The sequence below is a fragment of the Struthio camelus genome, chromosome 7 (assembly GCF_040807025.1).
Source record: "Struthio camelus isolate bStrCam1 chromosome 7, bStrCam1.hap1, whole genome shotgun sequence".
NCBI classification, from domain to species: Eukaryota; Metazoa; Chordata; class Aves; order Struthioniformes; family Struthionidae; genus Struthio; species Struthio camelus.
The window spans coordinates 8,044,694-8,066,818 of NC_090948.1; the positions used below are offsets into that span (position 1 = coordinate 8,044,694).

A 22,125-nucleotide genomic window follows, 5' to 3' on the forward strand; every position below is an offset into this window, starting at 1 on the left:
TTTTTCTGTTTTGGTTTGATAGGTAGGAAAATATATCTTGTATACATGTGTGTGTATGAATATACACATCACATATAATGTATACCCCATAGGAAAATGTTTCAGCAATTGAATAATCTAACTTTCATTCGTGTTCTTAGTTTTTCTATATGTTAACGCCAAAAATTGTTTAAGGGTGTGTGTGTGTGTTTTGTTTTTTTTTTTTTTAAGGTAATGATTCATTTTAATTTCATGACTTATATTGGGTTAGAAATTGAATTTAAAATTGAAATATTTCAAATGAACATTTTAAGGTTGTGTAATAAATCAATGTTTTAAGTGGAAAGCATAGTTCTAACAAATCTACCTTTTCCCTGTGTATTAGTTCCTTAATTACTAACAGAGTAGTGGTTTTTTCTTTAAAAAAAAAAAAAAAAAGTATTTTGTTTCTTGTCATCTTGTTCTTTAGGATTTTAGAACAGTTTTTTCCCAGCACAGCTTTATTCAGAGGTTGGAATGTGTAGGCTCCTGTTTTAAATTTATAGTCATTTTCTCAATAAAACTAATCTTGAATGTGAAATAGGTAAATAGACTGAAATGGGGCAAAAATTCCCTTATCCACTGTAGAAAAGATACAGTTAGTAGATGCTCATATAGACTTGAGTGAATTATCTTTTTAGTGTCTTCTATAAGTCAAGTCAGTTCCATTGTCTTAAATAACATGTTTGCAGCCAAAGGCTTAGAATATTATTTAGTTAATAAAGGATTTCGCTAGATTGGAGTAAGGTTAGGATGTAGCTTGGTTTGTCAGAAGTTAAACTTTCATTTATGTAAGCTCATTTAAACAGAAGTAATTTAAATTACTATTAGAATTACATAGTATTTAATTTTTTTAAGTGAAGAATGTATTCAGGCAGATGTTAGATATTAGTAGTGAAATATTTTTGACGTTCCTGAATGCAACATATCTTGATAAATATAAATCTTTAACAGTAATCATAGTAGACATTTTCCCCCATTAATTTTGTAATTAAAAAGCTCATCACAGTGCCCATTCAGGAGGACTCTGGTTGTTCATTTCCCTCTCTTTGTATGAGTCTCTTTTACAAGTTCTTGACTTTTATGTATACATAAACTTTTGATAAGACAAATAGATGTTCTATTATTTTCTAACACCCAAAAATAGAAAAGGTCATGATGTTTATTATCAGACAGCTATTATGGAATAATATCTATTGTTCAATAATTTAAGTTGGAAGCTCTCTGTTTTTATATGCACCACTAGCATGGTCTTTGAAAATCTTTTAAAATAAGTTCACTTTCTTTCATATGTATCTTACACAATGATTTTCTTTTGAAGTAGACACTAATACAAAATGTGCATATTTAATAAGTTTACAGTTTAAGTCTACCTTTTATCTGTGGAGGACATGTTGAATGGAATCCATTTTTAATTTTGAGAATTAGTAATACTGTGAAGAAAGAATTGTATAAATCTGTGGGCAAAACATAAATGAGGTTGAGTAACAAATTCAGTATGCAGGAAACATACACACAGAATTTAGATTTAGAGTTGCTTTTTATTTGCTGAATATACAACCTTTTTTTGCTGGACACCATCTTCACCAGTCAAACGGGTAATATCTTTTTAATTACAGACGTAACAATAAGGTGCATCAAAATTAGTGTTGTAGTCTGGATGAGGAGTTTGCTTTGGAGGTGAATCTCCCAGTTATCCCCACTTACTTCGAATTATGCCTTGCTTCGAATTATGGAATGGCCCTGGAACACGTGAACTGGATTTCCTCTCCGATGAAACTGACCTGAAGGATGTGCCTCAGGAGCACACCTAGTGCGCTCTAGCCACAAGTGGGCATTCGGTCTGTGGGACCAGACCAGTGAGTGCAAAGTGGCATGGGGAAGACACAGCCCTGAAATGTGCATAGTGTGGGTGTCAGGTCCTCAGCACCAATTATTTTGCACTGTGGATTTGCTCCTACTGGTAAGCTCTACTTACTGGTGTAGGCAAAGACCATTTTTACCAGTAGTTAAAGGTGTGATTCTGGACTGTATTGAAACAGCAGAGATGTAGACATGCATTCCTTTCTACTAAATGGCTTGGGCAAATTTTAATAGAGGAACAGGCTGAAAATCTGAGGGGAGTAGTTTTTTAACCATAATTAGATTTGGTAGGGGTCAAAGCCCCTCACTTTTAGGGGGAGAATTCTTCCAGTGCTCAAGCATAGTATAAAGTAAAGGATCCCAGCTGGCTGGAAATAGGTAAGAGGATGAAGTCACGTTTTCATGTGCAGGTAAGAAGGCCGATTTCTTCCCATGAGAGAAAAATATTTATAAATTGTTTCCTCTGTTGCTAGATGTATAGTTATGCTTTTTTTGATCTAGTATCTGTATACAGCGAATAACATCATGAAATGATTTAGGAGAGCAATTTCCTATTTAAAGTTAGACAAGCAAGTCCATCCATTACAGTATCCTGTCTGGTCAGAACCAGATGCTTCAGAAGCTTCAGGATACCCAGTTCTGGGATAACTGGCCCAGGAAGGAGTTTTCCCTAACCTGCTTCAGGTTGTTTGGCTTACAAGAGTTTGATTTCCCTTTCCTTTTGTTCATGTTCCATATGTGGTTGTGGTTAAAGTTATTTCTTTTACCAAAATGGGTATCTTGCCCTGTGTATTATCACAAAATTACCTGAGTTGAATGTCACATTCACACTTTACATTTTATACGGTTTATGGAACTTGTAGTTAATTTATCAGATTTCTCAGCCAATGTTTTTAATTGATTAAAAAAATAAAGGTTTCAGTTTATGATGATGTACTCCACTGTTTTCCTCAAGGTCTTTGGAATACCTTCAAATCTTTATTCATGTAAAAGGCAGCATGAGACGTTTTTAGCTTCATGCAGAGGTGAGAAGGCTTAGAGAGACAGAGCATTTGCTACGTTCCCCCATTGTTTCAGATTTGAAAGAAAGATTGTACATTCTCCATGGGCGTACTCCAAAGCCTTTAAAGTTAGTGGGAGTCTTTTCAGTGGCTTTGCTGAGCTTTGGGTCACGCTTACGGTCCATACTAATTAATTTTGTTTGATATTGTTGACTAAGCAATAATGATTTGCAGAGCAGCAGTTCATAGTAGTATCACTAACTGTTGGCTGGGTGAGTTGCTGAATAGAAGCTTTGCCCTTAACCCAGCCAGTCATTAAGAACCAATTGGCTGTATTCATACAGCCAATAATTATCGTCAATAATTTCTGTTATTTACTTATTAAAAGAATGAAAATAAGTACATTCTCCCTGTCTTTCTCAGGTGCTGATAAAGAGAATTTAGAAATTGTTTACCAAAAGTTACGATATTTTTTCCCTAAAAGCCAGAAGTATACGAGAGTTATTTGAAAATCATGATTCATTGTTATTTCATTTAGGAATGAGTAATAGACAAATCTGGAAAAAAACCTAACTATATGATTTGTGTAGAATTCGAGATGCCAGAAAAATCATCAAATATAGATCTCCTAGTTTCTAACAATCTCAGCTCTGAGAGAGGCTTGTTCTGTGGCCTTGTGTAAATCCCACGTCTCTGTGCTCCGATTTCCTGATCTGTATAATGGGGATGATACTTTGTTAACTCTTCTACACACTATGTGTATCAATTAGTTGTAGATAAAGTATTATGTAAGTGTTAAGATGTTTTATCAGCTGGCCTAAAAGAACGTTACAGATTTAGGAGCTGACTTCTTCACATATTAAACGTTCTGTAGTCTCATAGTGAAAGAAAAAGTAGTGGTTTTGTGGATGTTACAAAATATATTGTTTCCAAAGGTTTTATACCATATAGCTAATGTAGAGTTATTAAGCGCACAATATGATTTAGAATGTTTAGTCGTCCTTTAACAATAATGAGGTTTGTCCTCATAATTACTAATACACTGCTTTGAAACTTTTACCTAATATTTTCTTAAAAAGCATTCATTCTTATAATTACTTTTATTAATTGTCATGGCTCTCAAGAGGTTAATTTGCAATCAGTAGCCACATGGATTTTGTATTGAACACAATTAAATAAATTGACAGTACTCCTGGTAAATAAGAATTCTTTGTGAAATGACCAAACCTTTATGCATCATTTCTCTGAAATTGTTTGTGTTTAGGAAAATACACTACAGTAGGCTAATAAACTGATGTGAAAATTTCTCAATTTACACCGCTTGACAGGTGCTAAAAGAAAAGCATCTTTAATTTTAATGTGTTATTAGGACCTTTTTAGAGAGATAGTACAAGTTATTAACAAGGTCCTCTGAGACAGGAGACGGGTAATTAACAAGACCTACAGAAAGAGAGTTTAGGTAATTAACAAGATCTTAGGCACTGGACACAGGGAAACAAATAGTCCAATATTTAAAGCTGACAGGTTGTTACTAGTCTGATCAAATTCCAGATCTGGGAAATTGAAAATTGAATTGGCAGGTGCCTGTGAGCTTTCTAAGAAACATTGTGTGTGTGTGTATGTACACAGATACACACACATATATATTCCTCCACACCAAATACATGTGTAGATTTATATAAATAAATAATGTACGTACGCATATATGTACGCATATACAAAGCACTTTTTAAATGGCACTCCCATGACTGGAGCATTGTCAAGTATCTCATCAGTCTGGAAAGTCTAGCGATGTGTCATTAGAGGCAGTTCATAGATATAATATTCTTAAAAGAAAATAACTCCCAAAGGAAAATGACAATCCAAGGAAATATGAAAATAATTTTTGCTACGTGTCATGCTTCAGAAATTAGTAACTTTTATTTCATTCGTTCTTTTAATAGTGGGTCCACTTAATATACTTGTGGTTGGAGTTATGCAGAAACCTAGTCAGCCTTAGGTGGAGATTTTTGTTGAGCAGGAAAATACAGGATTTTTTTCCTCACAAACCTGTCTGGTATTTTGAGTATAAAGTATAGATGTTAAACTTAGAGAAAATAAAATAAAGCTTGTGTTACATACTGGTTACACTTTATCTCGATTTTGCCTGTTGCCTCTTGTCCTGTTGCGGGGCAACACTGAGAAGAGCCTGGCCCCATCCTTTTGACCCCTTCCCTTCAGATATTTGTATACACTGATGAGCTCCCCCTTCAGTCTTCTCTTCTCCAGGCTGAACAGGCCCAGCTCTCTCTGCCTTTCCTCATATGAGAGATGCTCCAGTCTCCTAATCATCTCTCTAGCCCTCCGCTGGACTCTTTCCAGTGGTGCCATGTCTCTCTTGTACTGGGGAGCCCAGAACTGGATATGGTACTCCAGATGTGGCCTAATGCACCCCAGGATCCCATTGGCCTTCTTGGCCACAAGGGCACACTGCTGGCACGTGGTCAACTTGTTGTCCACCAAGACTCCCAGGTCCTTCTCTGCAGAGGTGCTTTCCGGCAGGGCAGTCCCCAGCCTCTACTGGTGCATGGGGTTATTCTTCTGCAGGTACAGGACCCTGCTCTTGCCTTTGTTGGATTTCGTGAGGTTCCTCTCGGCCCATCTCTCCAGCCTGTCCAGGTCTCTCTGAATGGCAGCACAGCCTGCTGCGGTATTGGCCACTCCTCCTAGTTTTGTGTCATCAGCAAACTTGCTGAGGGTGCACTCTGTCCCTTCCTCCAGGTCACTGATGAGTAAGTTGAACAAGACTGGATGCAATCTTGACCCCTGGGGGACATATCATATATCCAAAGAGGATTGCACTGGCTGTTCTATTTGCTTAAATAAAAGCTTTAAATAATTATACACAGTTTCTTAATTAATAAATGCAGAATGTAAGTAAAATTGATAATTTTTTTTTCATATTAAGAACTGAGAGGTAGAGCTATTTTTAAATAATTGAAAAATGGTTCTTGAAATTTCAGTACAAAATTTCAGTTTCAGTTTGTTGGTTTTTTTGGTGGACTTATCCCTAAAAGTACGACATTCTAGTGAAAGTGCTGGCACAACCTTGAGTATAGTGACGTAGAGGATCATTAGTGGTTTCTTGAGGATAAAACCTCACTAGTTATTTAGCCATAGGACCTTGTGTTCAATAACTGATTTCTTAGTTTAGTGTACAAGTGCCTAAAAAAGGAGGAATATTTAAATGCTTAAAAATATTGCTTTTTATATAAAGTTGTTCTTATTTGCTTCCAGAAACTTAAGTTAAAATTCAATTGAGTACACTGTGTAAGCTCACTTTTGAGTTTAGAATGCTTCTTAAGCCCTGCATGATTAAGTGATGATGTCCAGTGGTATGCAAGTAAAAATTACATTATTTTATGATATTCATATTTTTTGAAGGAGAGGATTAGCCATCATATAATCAGAGCTCATAAATGCAACCCTATATGCCTCCAGATCCCTTAATCTGTCTCCAATAGTATCAGACACCTTAGAATCAACCACTAGCCTACTGTGGAACCAAATTCTTGGCTGTTTTCAAAATGAAGTAGTTCATGTATGTGCATAAGTTAGGGATCCACCTTGGTATTTAAACCTGCTTTTCAGTTTCTTTACACATATGTGAATGACTACATCACGTTCAAGAAAATAGCAAGTCATGACCTGGGTCTTTTATTTTTTTTAAGCATCTAAAACACCTGTGGCAAGGCATTCTTTCAAAATATATATTTCATGGTTGCCTTTTCTCAGTCAAAGCAAAGTAATTTCAGAGTGCTTAGACTATATGTTGTTTGACTTTATCACATCTTACATTGCTGTTAGTCTTTAAAAGCAGCTTGTTTTGTATGTTCAGTAACGAGTTAGACATTTTAGTCTGTACTTAGTTCTTTTTTGTTTTAACACCTGTTCAATATTCCTTTTTGTCTTTTGTACGTGAAAAGGCAGACAGATAGCTAGAAGGATACTGAAATCTTAATGCCTTGTTGGTTTTTAATATGATGGAGTCGATTAAACCCAGTATATAAAAGATTAGATTATTTATGACTTATTGATTAGAATGTCAGTGGACCTAGGTTTAATTATTCCCATTGTGAGAAATATTTACTGTATGACTGTGAACAAGCCGCAGACTGTCTACCTCAGCTAAACGAAACAGAAATTAGTATAACTCTTCCTAACAGAAGTATATGGAAATTTTGTTGAATTCTTTGAGCCGTGTGAAAGCTTGCGTGCTTCTATAGACCACTGTAGTGTTACCATTGCACTAAATTTGAGGTATATGTGAGCCACAAGAGAAAAGGTTACTTCCTTGAAGTGCCTGTTGTTCAGGACCATTACCCAGCAAGGAGTTCTGAGGCGGTAACTTCTTTATCTTCGTAGAACCTTCTATTGCCTTTAAAAAGGGCACCATGGAGTGCGGGAGGACAATCATAACAGGTCATTTTAGAAGGAGTCCATGTAAAAAATATGCATATCGAGAACAAATGATTTGCAATAAAAATGTGTTTTATGTTCAAAGTTTGGGGTTTTGGTCCAATTTCTTAACTCTTGGCATGAAAGTTTGTAGTAATTTTAAGAAAATAGAGTGACAGCAACAAAAAATGATACTCTTTCTGTGTCCTCCTGGAGTTACACAAACTCCAGAAGGCCTTGGAATATGGCTTAACAGCAGGACAATTTGTATAATGAAGTGTCTTAAGTGATGTTACCCAGAATCTGGTTGGGAATTAGATGGTAATGTGCTTACTCCATACTTGCATAGTTGCCAGACGTGACAGTCATTCCTTCTCAGAGTATAAATTGATGTCTGCATTGCCAGATACAGCAGGCTAGTAATATTCAGTGGAAAACTAAGTTTCTGAATTTCTTCAACTGTATCTAGTTTTATTCATTTCTTTTGTTTTTCCAGTACATTGGTAATAACTTAAACTGCATCTTAATATTTCAAGGCTTTGTATATGTTGATAAAATCCAAAGAAAAATACATAACCAATGAAATAATAATTGGTCTAAAGACCAAGAAGTAGGAATAGAAGTAATCTTTATTAAACTCTAAGGTTAGAAAAATGAACATGGTAGAACTTTGCTAATTACCTGTACGCAGACATTCCATACTAAAGGAAAATACTGAAAGCTCACCCTGAACGCATTGATGTAATGGATATATGCAGATTTCAAGCAGATTTCAATATTTTAAATAGTAAAGATTAATGTAAATATCCTAGTTTTAATTTCCAGTAGTATACATTACAATATTCATATAAATAATATGAGTAACAAAAGATAAGTAAAGGCTTTTTCTCCTTAAGAAAATATGATTTCCGGACAGCACAATTTAGAAGTTTGATTCCAATTCATTATGTTGTCAGAGTAAATGGTTCAGGCAGTAAAATGTTTAAATCAGTTATAGGCAAGATTTTTAAACATAGTTTTAATCTCTAGGCATTTAGAAACTAAATATTTAAGCAGCCACTAGACCTAATGTTTGAATTTTTAACTACCATTTAACTTCAAAGGACAAAATTACAAGACCCAGTCATAAACTTGAGCTTGTGATACAGTCTAAACTCAAGATACTTTTAATCTTAAAAATAGCTAATATAGAGACTGATAGCAGCTTTATCAACACGGAGCTCTGTAGGTGCTCAACCTCAATGTAAGCTTGTGCTTAGCAGCTGTGGTCAGCCTCTGTTTCTGGAGTGCTTCATCTGGATACTGGAGCTACCTCCTTTTACATATGTTTTCACCATGCTGCAGTTTCTACACAAATGGCAAATAATCATCAATCGATGCAAGTATTTAACAACTTCATAAAGAATCAGTGTTACAAAAGAAGAGCTTCATGTAGTTCTAAAGAAATATGTTTAACTAAGGAAAATAACAATATAATATAAAATAATATGCCTGTTGTGATATAGTCATATGACTGTTATGGTATAGTCATCCAAATATTCCACAAAAAGAGAGTTATGGTACATTTATCTTCATTACTTGCTTATGCTATCTTTTTTCTCATCACTTTTTTTCCCCTGCAGGGATATGAGGTAAAGGAAGGGATCTCCTCTGTGGCTTGAAATAAGTTAAAATTAAAATCCCAACTAATAAAACCCCTGAAATTCAAATGGGCATTACTATTTAGTGAAATGCAGATTTTAAAAAAGAAATAGTTGCAGTAAAATAATGAATATGATTTAACCTGGTAAAAACATCTGATATAAAGTAACTACTAAGGAAACTAACAGAATTCCCTGGTGAATGAAGCAGAGGACCTGACTAATTACTGTGCTAGATGGAGTAGAGTATACTGGGGTAGGAGGATTGTTTAAATTGGATGGCTTGCTGTCATGGTTCATTCGCACCTCACAAATTTGCAGGACAACGTACTGTGTGAATCAAACTTATTTCATGAGCTTATTTGGTAGAAAGCAAAAAAGCGCTCAATCCCTAGTAGATGAGCCTAATTTGTTAATTGTGTAAATCATTACTTCATTATTTCACTAATTCATGTGCTTATGAGCAAAATAGTTACCTAGCTGAAGTGAGAGTGCTCATCCTTCCTTGTCTGTCACGATGCTGTCTGGCTGCTGGTGGATCCGCTTCAAAGGCTGTTTGGGTGAGCTGAATGTATTTGCACCTTCCAGCTCAGAAGTTTGGTCTATACCATCTCTATTGGTCGTTTCGGTTACTGGGCAAGAACTTGCTTAACTCTAAAGAGTTTTGGTCTTATCGGGCGTTAATAACGAGTTACTTATAAAACAGCAAGGATAGCAGACCTCCTTTCTGTCTGTATCTGGCATACAAGGTGCCCCTGCTTTAGCTTAATGGCGCTGCTCCCAGCAGTCACCAAGCCTTAGCATGAGCCGTGTGTTAGGCCAGAGTCTGAGCAGGAGTCAAGTGGACAGCCACACTTGCTTGGTGAAAGTCACCTGCATAACCTTACTGCAGCTGGGTTTGAATCCATGCCTTCCTCCTCAGTCTTGCTGATGCTTCCTTTTACTAGTTGCTGACTTTTTGAAGGGTGATCAGAGTGAAAAAGTCATCAGCATTCAGAGACAAACCATGGAGCTTCTGTTACCAGTCAGTATTGGACCTTAGACATCACCTTGGGGCATGCAGGCCTGCTAATAAATCACAGTGGAGCCAGGGGCTTCTTTGTGCATTTGGGTAAGGATAAGAGGTAGAACATGTCTTGATCTCTTGAGGTGATGAAGGAATTCCAGGCAAGAAGATAGATGAGGTGGTCTCAGTGAACAGAAAGAGGATTAGTCAAGCCAGTTTTGTAGGTTAAAAGTTATATCCAGTAAGAAGGCAGTAGAAATTTAGGCATAACTACAGTTAACAGATTCTTCTGTAGATTCCTAAGATGGGTTCCCTATTTAGTGCATGAAGAGGAGATGTAGGGTTTGTTGATGATGCACCACAGAAGATGAGAATCAGATGTAACCTAAGTTATGCACACTGTGACGATGTTAATGCATGAACTAGAAAAACACAGTTTTACTTTGGTTCCTAGGATGAGTTGGCAGAAAGTCCATTTGAGAGACAATAAGCCTCTTTTTACTTGTAAACTGAGCGAATTTAGTTTGGGAGTAATTGAGGAAAGACAAATATAGAATCTCACAAAGCCGTTTTTTTTACAATCACATTTAACAGTGAACCACACGCTGAAAACTTTCTCCGAAGCTGTGAACGTATTTTTGTCATGCTTCCACAGCAAAACCTCACTGTCAGTTTATCAGACCCTGAGAAAAAATAGTGACAGGACCCTAACTGCTATAACTAAGTTATGCATTGTGATTGTAACACAGTAAGAAATGTCATTATTTTTTATAATTGCTTAGATCAGTGATTTCAGAATGCTGTTAGAAGTTAAAAAAATGGATACTTGAAATAGGCTTATTATGATCATTGTACAATACACGTGCTGTAATCCTGAAAGTGTGTTTTCTGTGTTACGCTGTTATGAGTAACCAAGCAAGATGTTAACGTTAGGGGTGCATTATTGTGATGAAATTGAAGTTCAAAAATAAAAGCTCTCATTAACTTCAGTCCACAATATATGCAAAACTTCCCGCTGTGTGTATTCATACATTTACAGTGTGTCCCTTAAAGGTATTGCAGGGTTCTCAGACAGTGAATTACGGGTACAGCTGTGAGAGTCTGCAACTCTTCATGTTCACCTCAGGCTAGAAGAGCGGGAAGGAAACCCTGTAGGCTCAATGAGACCATGCAGCTCCCAAGTTAGTTAGTAGACAATCTGATTCTAAAAAGTTAGATGCAATCTCAGAGCACCTGTTTCTTCTTGCTTAACTGACAAGCAGTATATAGTCCACATATCTCTTAAAATACAGTATTCATGGGTTTTGGATTCTATTGGTGATTTTTTAAATTTTTTTAAGTAGGTTTTTTTTTTTTTGACATATACATTCTAGTTACTGCATGTGAAATACACATATATGCTGTTTTGTATTTGCAGTTGTATTATCCACAATATTACAGAAATGAATGAAGGTTTTTTTAGTTGAAAAAAATTAGTCCATATTCCCAGTGATGTATACTGCTAATGTGACTTTTAGTTGTTTGAACTGGTGCTTTTCTTTTAAGCTGCTGTTATGAAAGAGTCCCTAAACTTATTTCACAGAAACTATAAAGTCATTCATTCAGTGCAATAAAAGATCTTGCTTTCTTAACCTTTCAGAAACTCACCCAGTTGAGCAGTCAGGCTGTATTATTCTATATCTTGTCTAACATGAGGAAACAGTCCCAAAAGAAAGATATCCCAAATTAACGCCACACTTTGTTAAATAGAGACATTCTTGGTTTTCACCAAGCTAATTCGATCCAGTTCAGTTAACTCTTTTTTTGTTGTACTCAGATCACAAAAGGCAGCCATGAATGAAGCAAGTTCATCATGTGTTTGACACATCAGTGTGAAACTCAAAGGCAGACTAGCAGGGAGGGGTCCTGCCTCTAGCTTTTTAGACAATACCCGATGAAAGAGGCCCCTCATTCAAAACTTTTCTCTAGCAAACTAGGCAGAATGCTTCAGATCACTGTTACAAACAGGTACAATGGGAATTAGCCGGAACTTGATTCGTCAGACACCTTCTTATTTCTAGTTGTGACTGTTCATGTAATCCAGTCTTTACTTAATACCCTCAGTTCTGCAGATGGTTCACTGGATTTTTGTGTAAGCAAAAGACTACCTACTTTCTCAACTTAAAGAAAAATTTACAGTGAATATCATTTTGTAAATGATGTTCCTTCCACTTTTACACTGTGAAATGTATGGCTTATAAATTCAGATAACAAAGAGCAATCGACATTTTCAAAATGCCCAAATGCAAAAATACATTTTCCCTACTTTAAGTGACCTTTAAAATAAAAAAAAGTAAAAATTTTCTTATAACTTTTTAAATTGTTCTTTCAACCACAGCCTAAATTTGCATTATCTTACTAATTTATTTTTTTCCTTCATGTACCAGCTTATTTACTGTAGAATTAATCAGTAGCACTAGGCCCTTGAGATTCTGTAATATAAAAAATAAGTAAGAAAGGAAAGAAATGAACTTGTCAGTTCTGAAGGCTGTAAATATTTCATGGTTCATAGTAGCTGGTTACAAGTTCACTGTAGCCAAACAGAGATCTGTTTTCTAGAAGCTCTGTCAGCAAACCTCGCCCTTAGCCAGTGTATACAGTCTAACTAAATAGCAGATTTTGTGATGTGAAATAATGATATCTGCTAGGATGCTACCAAGTAAATACTATTTGTGAGCCATATTCAAATTCTGAACAGATTTTATAAAGAGTTAGTATTCTCTCAAAACTTGTTATAGCAAGTACATCAGAATGCAGTAGCATTGATTTTGAAGATATTTGCAAATAGCATCAATCTGAGATAACAGCGGACCTTCTCTAGGCCTGACGTTTTGACAATGACCGCTTTTATCATTATCAACTGTGCTTTTGGAGCTGAGAAGAAAGATCTCAACACAACAAAGTCATGAAATAACTTCACTTTCTGCATACGTTGGATAATCATTAGAGTTATAAAATAATAGTTTATTTACTCAATATGAAACGGCTTTTCAGCTCTGACTTAAGGTGGTGTTCTCACTGGAATTTGTAAGAGACATTTCTCCTCTGTAACAACTGCCATGAAAAGTGGCAAAACATGTTCAGTGTTTTGGGTTTTGTCTTTTTTTTAAACAATTGCATCCTATTCCCAGAAAATTTCATTAAAAATGTCTCTTTATTCTTTGGAAACTGTGGTTAATCTAGTAATTATACAAGAGCTAGGGAAGTCCAATCTGTAATATTCTTTTCTGCATTTCTTAGTTCCCTACTCAAATTATATGACGAGTATGAAAAATACTCAAAACTGTGAACAAAGAATATATTAAAATTCCTTTTAACTTTGTATATTGTCTTATTTTTCGTAAGTTCAGCAAGTCAAGAAAATGTATCAATTCATACGAACTGTTTTCACAACTATATACCTAAATCAGTATTATCTTCTGGAAGGTGTTTTGGTCGGATCTAAGTATGCACTGGTAATATATGGGTTTTTTATTTTTCCCACAGTTATAATATGAATCCTTCTGGCATTGAGGACCTCAGGAAAACAATGGTGAGTTACGAAGTGTTATTGAAAGCCATCAATAAATGCCACCTAATTGGTGACTGACAAAAAATATATAAACTCTTATTTTTGTTTATCCGCATATAAGGAAGTATTTGTTTGTCTCCCATTTAATTGATATTTCCAGAAATTATAGTAAAAAAATTCTCTTTGTTGCTTAGAGGCTTAAGACTGGAACAAGATAGACTTGGAAATAAAGAAGAGTTTTACACTGAGTGTGCAAAATATTTGGATAACTTCTGGTAATATTTTCCCCCCTCTTCTCTACTTTACGTCAGAGATCTTTACTCAGAATGTACAAAGCAGCACTGCTGTTCTGAGGTATTTCAGATAAAACTGGAGAAGTGAGAGTCAGGTGGACAATTCTGCATTAGCCACTGATATAGTAGTTGACCTAGCAGGTGCTTCCCATCACTGTGGTTGGAGATTGAGGACTTTTTTCTAGGTGGTCAGTCAAAATGGAAGTAATGAACTTATGTGTAATAGGATTAACAATGCAAATAATAAATGAACAGCCTTTCAGAAAACCCTGAAAATGGAAAGACTAGAATTTATCATTTAAAATATTCTTTTGACTCTAAAAGTACCTAGAATAAATTGTATACTAAGAAAGAAAAGAGAAAAAACAGTCCACAGATTTGCAATGCAGTTTCTTTGCTTAAAATAAAATGTGGCCTTACGAGAATTTCTTCTCTGAACAGATCAAATCTTTAAAAGTGGGTTTGTTTTCAATCTTTAAAACCTATAGAAAAGAAGTTGCACAAGCAAATAAGACTTTGTACTGTTTGGTTTTTTTCTGTTTTATGTAAATGAGTTGTAATAACATTTGATGTTATTATAAACTGCCTAGTTTTTATAATATAAGAAACTGGTTGAAGATGTCAGAGTATATGAAGGCTGCCTTTGATCAGATAGTAAACCGAATTCTACTAGGCGGTTACTTAATCTCTGACAAAAAGCAACATCAAAAAAATTGATTTAACTTAGCAGCTATTGTCTGTAAAGTAACCATAATTACAGTTTCTATATGCTTGCAAATACGCTACCGCAAATCTTGTAATTTATTGCTGGTAAAAGCATTGCTATAGTTCTTTTAAGGAATAAGATGTGAATTGTTTTATTTAAAGGATTTAAAGGTGATAAAAGAAATCCTTGATGATTTTTCTTTTGGAATACCAGCTATCCTAAATGTCAGTTGCAGGATTATGAGGTGGCGCTCATTTAATATGAAATACAATTAGAAGGAGAAGAAACTATATCTTTCACCCATAGCGTTGAATGAAACTATTTGATTTTTTTTTTAACGTTCAAGATTACTTTCTAAGGTGTTTGAAGTAATTTATATTAGATTCTGCAATAATAGCCCTCACCCAAGTTATTATATTTCTTCCTTGTGCATCACATTTAGTAATTATGTTTTTATGTCTTCTACTCTGGTGCCAACACCTGTCTCTGAAAGCAGTGTTTAAATGGGCACAGTAGCCAGTTGAAAGGGCAGCACGAGCTCTTTAAGGCCTAATTAAGAACTGAAAGGAAGATGAAGTAAGTAGGAGAAAAGATGTGAAAGTAGCTTAGATGATATTCCCAGAGCAGAATTCCTCATTAGAACAATAAAGGGATGATCAGAGACTGCCAGGCCTTCATTTTATCCAACTTCATTTTCTCCATTTCCTCTGAATGTCAATTTGTACCCCAGTAATGTTTTGTAGCCAAGAGAAAACCCTTCTTTACATAGCTTGTTACTTAGAATCTCTTTTCTTAACAATTCATTATAAGATTAATGTTTTATATTCAAATTTTAGTAGCTATTTTTGTAAGGATATGATTGTTCCTTAATCTGCCACTTGTTTGTTCAGACTGAACATTTAAAATCTCCTTAACTTTAGCAGTACTTATTTCTAAGTGCTAAGAACATATAACTGGAATTTGCTTGTGTATTTAATGTGACAGGTTATTCCCAGAAAGTTCTATACAGAGCATGTGTATGACAAAACATCTTTAAAACCTATGTATTACACACTTTTTTCCAGTAAACTTTATATAATAATTAAAAACATCATTCCATCTTAGTTTCTATTCCTCTGCCAAATCAGAAAATTAAGCAAACCTTTATTTTTAGATATGGAAGCTTTAATGATGTCTTTGCCAATGCGTAAAAAAATTTAGTACTGTAAGAACAACTTTTACTTCCTTCTTGTAGAAGAAAATGCATTATATATACAGTGACCACAAAGTAAAGCTATTTTATCTTCTCTATTTGTTGGAAATCAATTACTAACCAGTTTATAAATTTCATCAAGTTAAGCATTTTCATAAGGTGGGAATTATTGATCACTTAAAATAGTCTAACTTGTTCATGAGTTTATTGTTAATGACTAAACGCATGTAGATGAATGTGATGTTATCTATCGCAAATGTAATGAGAAATCCTTAAAAGCACATATTCTCAAGAGCTGCTATTAGAATATAATTGATGGAAAAGGGCTGGTTGATCTGTAGTGCTTCAACGTATCTGCAGTGCACCATCGCCGTTTATTACCTTTATTTGAAAACTTTGGCCACCTGTATATTTTAATGGTTAGTTATATGCCTATGTGTAAATATTGAGCTGCACTGAAAGAAAAGGGATGAAGCCAGACACTTGTGTATGAATTTATCATGTGGTGTGCTTCCTGCTGTGCATGCTTTATCAATTTTAATGACAAGTTTCAACTGTAAACAAAAGCTATCTCGTGCTCATATTCTGTCCTTTTAGAGGTCTGGGATTTGAGAGATTTTATTACTTCACTTACTGAGAGGTTTCATATCTTCAAAATGTTTCAGTTTCCGAACCAGATAAAAGTTAACTACTATCTGGTTACATAAGGTGACCACTATTTCTTCTTGATACAAAATACGACGTTCAAATTTGCAGCATTTTGGATCATATGTTGCCCTTTATTATAGGACTAGTTTGCCCGTCCCTGATAATACTTGTATTTAGTGAGTCATCAGAAATCATTACAGAAAAGATTTGTTTCCTGCTTAATTCAGCTCCACCTGCTTTAAAGCAGACAAGAAAGAAAGAAAGATCTTTCATAGTACACATTTCTATTTTAAGTTCTCTCGTGCAAATATGATGCAACTTTTAACTTCACCTGAAATGTAAAATAGGAAGTTCTAATTACTGCTCATAGGTACATTCATTGTGCATGTTTCTTTCTGAGAAAAATATTTTTTCCGAAATGATGGGTTTGGATACTTATTTCAAACTGGGCAACCCTATCTCCAGCTGAGTCTTCTACGTTAGGGCTATTGGAGGGAAAAACTCTAGAGGTGTAGTCTAAGAAAAGTTGATTTTCTCAAGCAGCGTACATAAGAATTATTTGAAAAGCTGTCAACCAGTTCAGAGGACTGAAATACTTAATAAAATTTGGTGGTGCTTTTTTTCTTTTTTAAACTTATTTATAGGATGGAAATCCTTTTGATGCCACTGCAGGATACCGTAATCTTACTTATGAAGAGGTTTTGCAGGAGCTGGTGAAACATAAAGAACAACTTAAGAAGAAGGACATCCATATTCGTGAACTTGAGGATTACATTGATAATCTTCTTGTACGAGTAATGGAAGAAACGCCTAGTATTCTCAGAGTGCCATATGAACCTTCTCGAAAAGCTGGCAAATTTTCCAAAAGCTAAGATGATACTTGATGGTACTTTCTGCTGAATCTGTTTGTGGAAGGAAATCATACTTAAACATTCTGACTTCTTTTCATTCCTTTTTTCCTAAGAAATTCCTAAGGAATCGAGAGGAGGCATCTGCAGTTTAGGTTTTTCATTTGTTTTTTACTCCAAACATTAGCAGGGGATGCCGAAAGTAGTATTCGGTTATGTTAGCTAAACAGCTTTTTAAATGAACAATGATATAATGATCTATGTTAGGTGAACAGTGAATCTCTCTCTCTCTCTCTCTCTCTCTCTCTCTCTCTCTCTCTCTCTCTCTTTTTTTTTTGAAAACACCTTTAGCTACAGTGTTACTTGCAGTGTAAATAATGCACATTAAATATGTCCAGTTTTATACGGTAGCTTAATTTTCACCATCTGGCAGTTTCAACTGGAATAGCGCGTGCTATTTTGAATGTTTTCTTGACTGATTATTGGTATTATGTAAATTTTTTTCGTTTTGGTATTACAGCATGCCTTCAAAACCACTGTTTTCGAGCCAGTATAACATGCTTTGCTAAATCTAAGTGTGGCTTATTGTAGTGGAATGTGGTTTGTTTTACACATACTAGACGGAAACAGTGATGCACAATCTTTACAAAGAGTAAATGCTGTATCTTATACAATGTGCTTTTTGTACGACAGTATAAAACATATCAAGCCATTTCAGTAACGCACATGCTCGAATCAGTTATTTTACAATTAAATTCTGAATTTTATGTATAATGATTGAACTTTGATAGGGAGCTCATAGGGTTATTTTGAGGATCATTTTGTAGAATGTTATCGCATGCCTTTTTATATGTTAAAGTACTTCAAACAGTCTTAATAGTCGGAAGTAGGACTGGAGGAAAGTATGGAATAAAGAAATGAGTACTTTGTTCAGTCAAAATCTAGTACAGTAGAAATATAGGAGAAATGAATAGACTGAGTTAAATAGACATCATAATTCTGAAAATATAAAAGTGAGTCAATTTAAGCTTGAATTTTAAATGATATATATCTGTCTTAGGTTTCCTAAATCTTATGACAACAAAGTATATGACTTTAGAAATAGACTATGTTGCTTAAACACATCCAGAGTACTTAGAAAGGCTTATCATTTAAAAGAAAAGATCTGTATTCTTTGTAAGTACTTTTAAAAGTTGGTTTTCACTAAGGTAAATGAAAGATGAATATAATAAGAATCTTCCCAATTATTTAATAATTGTTTATAAGATGACATATGAAAAAGGTATCTCCTATTCAGTAAATTTGCAAAATAGAGTGCTGAACACACAACAGGAAAATGCTGTAGTAGACTAATCCTCACAATATTAACATAAGTAGATTTTAATTTTATTTATATGGGTCTCAGTTGGATTGTCTGTTGCTCCAGAGCAGTAAAAAGATATAAAAATGTGTACGGGAGAATATTCTAGATTTAGATATAAGAAGATTGACTGTCTTTTCCTCGTCCTTCTCTTTTCTTCCACATGATCTATTTTTTTCTTACATCATCATATAATGGCTGTTGCTGAGGAAGAAAAAAGGCTAAAGTTAAATTTTAGTTATTTTGTTGTTGTAAAAAATCTGAACATACTTAATTTTCATTTTTAAAAATGCAAAGGTTAGTAAAATCATCTTTAATAATTATGATCTGGAAAAACATGTGAAGAAATCTACTATCTAAAGGCTTTTGACGATGTTAGTATTCTGTGACAGCACAGAGTTGTTCTCCCTAGGAAAACAATTCCTTGTACAGTTGTTCTCAGATTTCAATTTCTTCTTTTAGTTTTCATTGCGGAACATGATGTGGAAGAGGATGCTTGTACTAGAACTATCCCTCACCTCCGCAGTGCGAAGGTCCTAAAATTTGTGACGTTTGAGCATTCTCAGCCCTATGTTTGGATTCATTAGCATAGATCATTGTGCCTAAATGGAGCCTCGTTATTCCATTCTAGCCCTGCCTAATTGTAGTGTTCTGCCTGTAGACATTTGTGACAAAGAGATGGGCCCAGTCCATAAACTAGTCTCTCCGCTGACAGCCTAAGGATTTATCGAGTTCTGTACCTCATAAACCATATGAATGTTCTTCTGACCTACTTAAGATCCAAATGACTGTAAATTTGTAGTAATACAATCAAAGTGCCAAAGGTTATGTAGTAAGTTATGGTACATTTACTGTTGGAATTTAACTTTTGCACTCAAGTAGGTTTTAGTTTTCTAATTACACCAAGATATATTTCAGTTATTCAGTGTTTCCATAAAAGTTCTCAGTCATTTTAGAACGTTTGGCTGAGGCTCGTGGTTTTCTCGTATTGTTAATGGGGAAGCGTGCAATTGTTTTCAGTTCCACAGTAATTTTAAAACTCACTGGTACAATATGAGACCACCTGTATTATCTATGAAAGTTTAATCATACACACCAATGGAGTTTTACAAGTAAACTAACTGGAGAATGCACTCTGATGACTTTCAGTTGCAAGCCAACTTATAATTATTAAAATGAAGCTCTACTATATTTAGCACCTCTGAAATCACTTCTTTTAGAATGTAAATGTAGAATATCAAAATGCGTAATTGACTAAAAGCAGATCATTTGACATATTTGCATACCAAGAATGATAAGCAGATTAAAGGTAAGGAAAAGATCAATTTTTGTGCATTAGGGAAGAAACTTGTTGCAGCTTTGAACGTGCTATCTAGTCTTTATCTGATCTGTTTATCAGGGAACAGGGGAGAATCACAAATGCAATTTAGGAAAAGGTTAAGTTACTAAAAGATGCAGAATGGAACATTTACAACTATAAAATATTTTTATGAAGTTTGTATAGCTAAAGGTGCAAGTTACTTTTGGAGCAATTCCTGGAAGATATTAAACATACATCATATTCTGTTTAGAAAGAAGTTTTGAAAAACATCATCACACTACTTGTATTTTTATAAACCATGCAGCTTTCAAATGAAAACATTTCATACAGAGTAATTTATAAGTTGAAAACAAAGAAACTTCTGTTTCTCCCTTAGTATAAAATTTCAGATAATTTCTTTCAGATCATTTTAAAACTGTAATAACTTGCCACTTATGATCAATCTTTCCTGTACTTTTAAAATCTAGGGATGAAAATCTTGGACATCTCCACATCATTTTGATCTTTTCTCTCAAAATTAGCATGAAAGTTCATCCATATAAACTTTGAAACAGCTCTGTTCATAGCGATGTACTTTACTTACTTGAACAAATATCAAGGCCATATTTTAGAGTTGTAAATAACAAATGAAAACTTTCTGCCATTCAAAAAGAATGTTTTATATATATATATATATATATATATATACACACATATATATATAACCTCTTGCTGCTATGTTTTATGTTTAGCTTGGTTTTCCACCTATTAATGAATGTAGTATTCTCCATAGATTATACATAACTACATTCATTGCTGTTGGCTCTGTATCAAGAACTGTTTGTAATTTTCCAGCTGTGAAAATGTTGCCTTGCATTTAGAAAGGTTTCATGATCTGGGGACTAAGGAAACTCAAGCTCATTAGGTACTAGTTTGCATTTCTTTCTGTACAGGTTAGATGCATCTTCAAACAAACAGAACTGCTGTCTTAATAAGTTTACTGCTGCACTGGAGGTTTATTTACATTTCCAGGTTTAAAGAAAAAATATTGTCCTACACCAAGTTTGTAAAGTAAGCTTATGCTTTTTTGCTGTTTATGTATCCATTACTATTGTAGGTATGATAGAGGTGTTAGCTGTGTGTTTTTTAAATGGTAATATTTAAAGCATGTTGACTAACTTCCTCTCTTTGAAGTAAATGGTGAAGGATTATAGTGCTGCTGTGCTCCTGATGCTAGATTTAAGGGTCTGTTGGCACTTCCATTTTGAAACCCTCTTTTCAGGGATTTATAAATTCTAAATCTAGACACAGTTACTGGAAGTATTTAATATGCAATAGGTAGCACTTTAATCTGTTTATGAAGGATTTTGAGATTCATTTCTATTGAAAGAGGCATGGTCTCCTAAAGGATATTTGGCATTTGCTTTATCTTTCATAATTTGTACATTGAAGAATCCACTGTATGTTACAGATGGTAGGGCCTTTCCTATTCGTCTTAGAAGCTTCCAGATGTCTTGTATTACAATGCACTATAAAAAGCTGAAGATCCAGGTTATATAGAAGTCTGTAAAAGATGTGAACTTAGAACTTAAGGACTGATTTTTGTCTTGTGCAATCAATGGTAGTTTGTATACATTTAATAATGGTACAGAATGACAGCTATATACACGTGACAACTATAAACTTATAATGCATGAAAAGCCTTATTTTTGTTTCATTATTGCAACTTCAACTCCTTTAAGTTGATTAAAATGTTATCTTAATATTTTAATTTCTGTCCATTAAATAAATATTGCATGTTTAACACTAATAAAGCATCACAATGCACTACCACAACATTTCGTGAATTGTGATATTAGTCTGTGTTATGCAAAGTAACATTTGAGCTCTACTTAAGTATGTATTGATAATGTAAGAACCATGCTTTTAAGAATCACAAACCATAGAGAGGTATATTTCCTTAAAGGCAGTTCTAAATGAATATCCTACCTGTTTGCAAGGTAGCCATTAAGCGAAGTCTCTTCAGGAGTTCCCAAAACTTGTAAATGTTGAAAATAGGGCATGTTCTTAATGTGCTAAAACACACACATTTTCTATATGAAAGCTTCAGTTCTTGTGAAAGTACCATTCCTCTGATTTTGTGATTGTGTAAATATTACAATGAGATCTTTGGTACTACAGTAAGAATTGCATTTAGGAGAACGACAAACACTGTTACAAGGTTTTGATATGGAAAATAGTACTATTCCTGATTTATGGAATA

The 22,125-nt window shown here is 34.5% G+C and overlaps 1 protein-coding gene across 1 annotated transcript in view; it reads left to right on the plus strand.

Annotated features, from left to right (window-relative positions):
- The window catches only part of RAB11FIP2 (RAB11 family interacting protein 2), a 36,677-nt gene extending 14,985 nt beyond the window's left edge, over nt 1-21,692 (plus strand). Inside the window, exons 4-5 of the mRNA XM_009668617.2 lie at nt 13,491-13,536; nt 16,999-21,692. Coding sequence (XP_009666912.1) covers nt 13,491-13,536; nt 16,999-17,226 — 274 coding nt within the window. The 3' untranslated portion in view covers nt 17,227-21,692. The remainder of the gene's footprint in view (nt 1-13,490; nt 13,537-16,998) is intronic.
- Nucleotides 21,693-22,125: the final 433 nt, after the last annotated feature.